The sequence below is a fragment of the Cherax quadricarinatus genome, unplaced genomic scaffold (genome assembly GCF_038502225.1).
Source record: "Cherax quadricarinatus isolate ZL_2023a unplaced genomic scaffold, ASM3850222v1 Contig224, whole genome shotgun sequence".
In the NCBI taxonomy this organism is placed as follows: Eukaryota; Metazoa; Arthropoda; class Malacostraca; order Decapoda; family Parastacidae; genus Cherax; species Cherax quadricarinatus.
This window is the reverse complement of record NW_027195250.1, coordinates 164,748-170,747: the sequence shown is the minus strand read 5'-3', so window position 1 is coordinate 170,747 and position 6,000 is coordinate 164,748. Positions and strand designations below refer to the sequence as shown.

General features: G+C 39.9%; 1 protein-coding gene across 8 annotated transcripts in view; it reads right to left on the bottom strand.

The window, feature by feature from the left end:
* Positions 1 to 995: 995 nt before the first annotated feature.
* Positions 996 to 6,000, bottom strand: part of LOC138850893 (uncharacterized) — a 114,022-nt gene continuing 109,017 nt past the window's right edge. For 7 of the 8 annotated variants that reach the window (XM_070080213.1, XM_070080212.1, XM_070080208.1 and 4 more), the window contains one exon: positions 996 to 5,450. In XM_070080213.1, the coding sequence (XP_069936314.1) occupies positions 5,255 to 5,450 (196 nt within the window). In that variant the 3' untranslated portion in view covers positions 996 to 5,254. The remainder of the gene's footprint in view (positions 5,451 to 6,000) is intronic. The other variant, XR_011391105.1, reaches the window with a different exon arrangement.

Sequence of the window (6,000 nt, the reverse complement as noted above, 5' to 3'; positions counted from 1 at the left end):
TTTATGTTCAGCAGTGAAAACAAATAGAGAGTTTGAGAGTAAGAGCCTTTCTTGCCACAATCTCCAGTGCAAGATTCAGACTTCATCTTAGGGACCATGGTGAAATTTACTGTCCAGTTAGTACAGTTAATACAGTATGATGCTGCTGATAGGACAGGGTTACTCAAACTGATGCTGCCTGCATGACGCATTGCCGCCGCGAGTATTGTCAAATATTGTACAGTGGTGTGTATCAGCCGGCTCAGCCCAGCTGCCAGATGCACGGTCGTAAATCGAGTGGACGTATGTCGAGCAGGTCGTAAGTTGGATGGTAGGTGTATTTAGAAGTTGCAAGCACAAAAAAATGATTATGAAATGTATTGTATGAACCTGTGGGGCGATGGTCACAAGCTGGTAAACAATGGCACACTGAGTGTGAATGGTGCGGGAGACTGGCTTTGTGTGTGCGGTGATGGGCGGACACGTACCGGACGGTTGCCGAATCACGAACCGTGAAGCTAAATTTTGCCGAAAAAACTTGCCAAAAGTTGGATTTCACAAAAGTCGCGGCTGCCAAACAGCAGGGGTCCACTGTATATTGAACAACCATAGTGACATCACATCCCTGTCTAAGGCCTACTTTTACTGGGGGATAATCTGTAATCTGTAATCTCTCCCTGTACAGTATTATTGTAATCATTTTTTAGTTCCATGTACTCCTCCTTTTTATTGTGTGAGCCTCACTAGAGTTCCAGTATTTCAAAGAGCATCCTCATCGACAAAATTAGGCAGAAAAAATCATCATTCTTCAAAGAATTATGATAAAAAAAAAATTGGCCTTAGGGGTAATGGAAAGGTATACAAAAGTCACCATCAGAAGGCCTAGTAGCAGTCAAAGAAACAATCAAGTGTATAAATCATAAATCATAAGTCATAAATCAAGTTTATTCTTTATAAAGATTACAATGCGGGGTTTACACATAGGATATTTTGTGGTTTACATATTATAAAATACTAATTACAGAGAGGGCCACTATCACACCTAGCATGACTAGGCAATTCAGGCAGACTAAGATTAATTCAAAACTCTACATTGTTACAGATTATGGAGCAAGTTGGTATTAAGGCTAAGTAACTACATTACAGTTTGTAAATTTAGCAATGTGAATGATTTTGTTTTGGTACAATACATAGTTTCTATATTGGAGTATCACAGGCAAACTTATGACTCGAGTCATTATTTTAAGAGTCGCATTTCTGTGTTTATAATCAATCTCCAATGCCTGCCTGATCCTAGATTCAGTGGGGATCTGATGATCCTCCAATTTTATCTTCATCCACTACCCAAAAAAGCATACTGACCTCTTGATAGGCTTCAGATCCAGGGAAAGCTTTTATTTTCAGGGAAGGAAAAGAAATATGTATACCAGCCTACATGCACAGTACACATGAGAGCAGCTTTCAGTTTATCATCCCTGTCATGAAAAGCCACTATCAGTGAAATTCAAGGTATTTACAGAGCCCATGTTCCTTCTCGCTATTATGGATATAATATTAGTAAGATATTTTCAGAAAAGAGGTCTTACTGAATAAAGTCCATATAGTACTAAAACCACTGGAGCTGCAGGGATAAAAAAAAAAAAAGGCTTGTATTTTGCCATATCTTTCAATAAACTTGATCATGTAATTATTGAAATAAGGAATTGATAGTTTCACCCGTGGCAGGGATATTTACAAAATGTAAATATACGTATATTTGTACCGTCTCATAATATTTAGCAGAATAAACACCTATTATTATACACCTTAGAGAGGGTGTGGTAGGTAAGTTTGGGGTGCCAGGTGTAAATGATAATGGGAGTCCTTTGATTGAACTTTGTATAGAAAGGGGTTTAGTTATAAGTAATACATATTTTAAGAAAAAGAGGATAAATAAGCATACAAGATATGATGTAGGGCGAAATGACAGTAGTTTGTTGGATTATGTATCAGTAGATAAAAGACTGCTGAGTAGATTTCAGGATGTACATGTTTATACAGGGGCTACAGATATAACAGATCACTTTTTAGTTGTAGCTACACTGAGAGTAAAAGGTAGATGGGATACAAGGAGAATAGAAGCATCAGGGAAGAGAGAGGTGAAGGTTTATAAACTAAAAGAGGAGGCAGTTAGAGTAAGATATAAACAGCTATTGGAGGATAGATGGGCTAATGAGAGCATAGGCAATGTGGTCGAAGAGGTATGGGGTAGGTTTAAAAATGTAGTGTTAGTGTGTTCAGCAGAAGTTTGTGGTTACAGGAAGGTGGGTGCGGGAGGGAAGAGGAGCGATTGGTGGAATGATGATGTAAAGAGAGTAGTAAGGGAGAAAGAGTTAGCATATGAGAAGTTTTTACAAACTAGAAGTGATGCAAGGAGGGAAGAGTATATGGAGGAAAAGAGAGAGGTTAAGAGAGTGGTGAAGCAATGTAAAAAGAGAGCAAATGAGAGAGTGGGTGAGATGTTATCAACAAATTTTGTTGAAAATAAGAAAAAGTTTTGGAGTGAGATTAACAAGTTGAGGAAGCCAAAAGAACAAATGGATTTGTCAGTTAAAAATAGGAGAGGAAAGTTATTAAATAGAGAGTTAGAGGTATTGGGAAGATGGAGGGAATATTTTGAGGAATTGTTAAATGTTGATGAAGATAGGGAAGCTGTGATTTCATGTATAGGGCAAGGAGGAATAACATCTTGTAGGAGTGAGGAAGAGTTAATTGTGAGTGTGGGGGAAGTTCGTGAGGCAGTAGGTAAAATGAAAGGGGGTATGGCAGCCGGGATTGATGGGATAAAGATAGAAATGTTAAAAGCAGGTGGGGATATAGTTTTGGAGTGGTTGGTGCTATTATTTAATAAATGTATGGAAGAGGGTAAGGTACCTAGGGATTGGCAGAGAGCATGCATAGTTCCTTTGTATAAAGGCAAAGGGGACAAAAGAGAGTGCAAAAATTATAGGGGGATAAGTCTGTTGAGTACCTGGTAAAGTGTATGGTAGAGTTATTATTGAAAGAATTAAGAGTAAGACGGAGAATAGGATAGCAGATGAACAAGGAGGCTTTAGGAAAGGTAGGGGGTGTGGGGACCAGGTGTTTACAGTAAAACATATAAGTGAACAGTATTTAGATAAGCCTAAAGAGGCTTTTGTGGCATTTATGGATTTGGAAAAGGCGTATGACAGGGTGGATAGGGAGGCAATGTGGTAGATGTTGCAGGTGTATGGTATAGGAGGTAGGTTACTGAAAGCAGTGAAGAGTTTTTACGAGGATAGTGAGGCTCAAGTTAGAGTATGTAGGAGAGAGGGAGATTATTTCCCAGTAAAAGTAGGCCTTAGACAAGGATGTGTGATGTCACCGTGGTTGTTTAATATATTTATAGATGGGGTTGTAAGAGAAGTAAATGCAAGGGTCTTGGCAAGAGGCGTGGAGTTAAAAGATAGAGAATCATACATAAAGTAGGAGTTGTCACAGTTGCTCTTTGCTGATGACACTGGGCTCTTGGGAGATTCTGAAGAGAAGTTGCAGAGGTTGGTGGATGAATTTGGTAGGGTATGAAAAGAAGAAAATTAAAAGTGAATACAGGAAAGAGTAAGGTTATGAGGATAACAAAAAGATTAGGTGATGAAAGATTGGATATCAGATTGGAGGGAGAGAGTATGGAGGAGGTGAACGTATTCAGATATTTGGGAGTGGACGTGTCAGCGGATGGGTCTATGAAAGATGAGGTGAATCGTAGAATTGATGAGGGGAAAAGGGTGAGCGGTGCACTTAGGAGTCTGTGGAGACAAAGAACTTTGTCCTTGGAGGCAAAGAGGGGAATATATGAGAGTATAGTTTTACCAACGCTCTTATATGGTTGTGAAGCATGGGTGATGAATGTTGCAGCGAGGAGAAGGCTGGAGGCAGTGGAGATGTCATGTCTGAGGGCTATGTGTGGCGTGAATATAATGCAGAGAATTCATAGTTTGGAAGTTAGGAGGAGGTGCGGGATTACCAAAACTGTTGTCCAAAGGGCTGAGGAAGGGTTGTTGAGGTGGTTCGGACACGTAGAGAGAATGGAGCGAAGCAGAATGACTTCAAGAGTGTATCAGTCTGTAGTGAAAGGAAGGCGGGGTGTAGGGGTCGGCCTAGGAAAACTTGGAGGGAGGGGGTAAAGGAGGTTTTGTGAGAGAGGGGCTTGGACTTCCAGCGGGCATGCGTGAGCGTGTTTGATAGGTGTGAATGGAGACAAATGGTTTTTAATACTTGACGTGCTGTTAGAGTGTGAGCAAAGTAACATTTATGAAGGGATTCAGGGAAACCGGCAGGCCGGACTTGAGTCCTGGAGATGGGAAGTACAGTGCCTGCACTCTGAAGGAGGGGTGTTAATGTTTCAGTTTAAAAACTGTAGTGTAAAGCACAATTCTGGCAAGGCAGTGATGGAATGAATGATGGTGAAAGTTTTTCTTTTTCGGGCCACCCTGCCTTGGTGGGAATCGGCCAGTGTGCTAATAACTAAATATTATACACCTTCATGGGATTTATATCACACTAAGTGTAATGAATGTACACACTTAAATAACAAAAAGGCACAATACCGTGACTGGAACGATACACAAATAACCCGCACATAAAAGACAGAAGCTTACGACGACGTTTCGGTCCGACTTGGACCATTGACAAAGTCACACTAACAGAGGTGGAGCAGGACGGCTATATATAGGCAGGTTGTCTTTGTTGTGGACGTTTCGCCATCCAGTGGCTGGCTGGATGGCGAAACGTCTACGGTGGGGATGCCCGGGTGTTGTGCATGTGTCATTTCATCCTGTCGGTATTATATACAATTCTTGTACTACTACTACTACTACCACTACTACTACTTCCACCTCTTCCTGCCTATATATAGCCGTCCTGCTCCACCTCTGTTAGTGTGACTTTGTCAATGGTCCAAGTCGGACCGAAACGTCGTCGTAAGCTTCTGTCTTTTATGTGCGGGTTATTTGTGTAATGTACACACTTCTAAAGTTAGCTTACATACCAAACATTGTACCTAAGTCTAAGTAAGGTATGTTTTGCCATGAATACCAGAAGAATCAGCTTACACTGTTTCCCTTCCTACCAATGGTGCTGATCATTCTTACACTCAGGAGCTATGCACAAAGATAAGTAAAAAACATTTAAAAATAGAAAAGTTTAAATCCACAGCAAAATGTAAGTTAAATTAATATATTTTCACACTTTTAAAACCAAATTGTAATGTGCAAGTTTAATTAATCCAATTGATTTCTATACACATTTCCTTTTCCTTTCTCTCCAGCGTCATCCTTTCTGGGTAACTAAAGTCAGTGACAGTCTCGAGAGACAATTTCTCACATCCTATGCCTCTTAAAGCAGGCAATAGCCACATTATTCCTGAGAAAGTCAACTGGCTGTTTGGTAGAGTTATGTGTCTGCATCCCTTTCTGAAAAAAAAAAAATTGAAATGTAATGTGCTTCAATATACATAACTCCATTTTAAACTCAAGAATGGTCACCTCTCACCAAGGCAGTGCCTCACAATGCATAACATGCCTTCAATATTGTGTAAATTACATTCTTGATGCAATCTGTACCACTGTAATTACAGTGGACCCTCAGTTAACAATATTAATCCATTCCAGAGATCGTCCTTAACTGATTTTATCGTTATCCGATTTAATTTTCCCCATAAGAAGTAATGGAAATCCAATTAATCCATTCCTGCTGTCAGGAGGCATGACAGAATAGTACAGTGGACCCTCGCTTATTGGCCATAATCCGTTCGAGAAGGTCGGCTGATAACCGAAATGGCCGAAAACCAAATTAATTTCCCATAAGAATTAATGGAAATACAATTAATGCGTTCCAGACAAAAATATTCACAAAAAAATAATTTTTTTAACAATTATGTAAGTTTTACATACCTTTATTAAGGCTAATGCTGGCTTCTGGAAGATAGGAAGAGGAAAGAGGAAGGAGTTAGCTTTTTGAAGG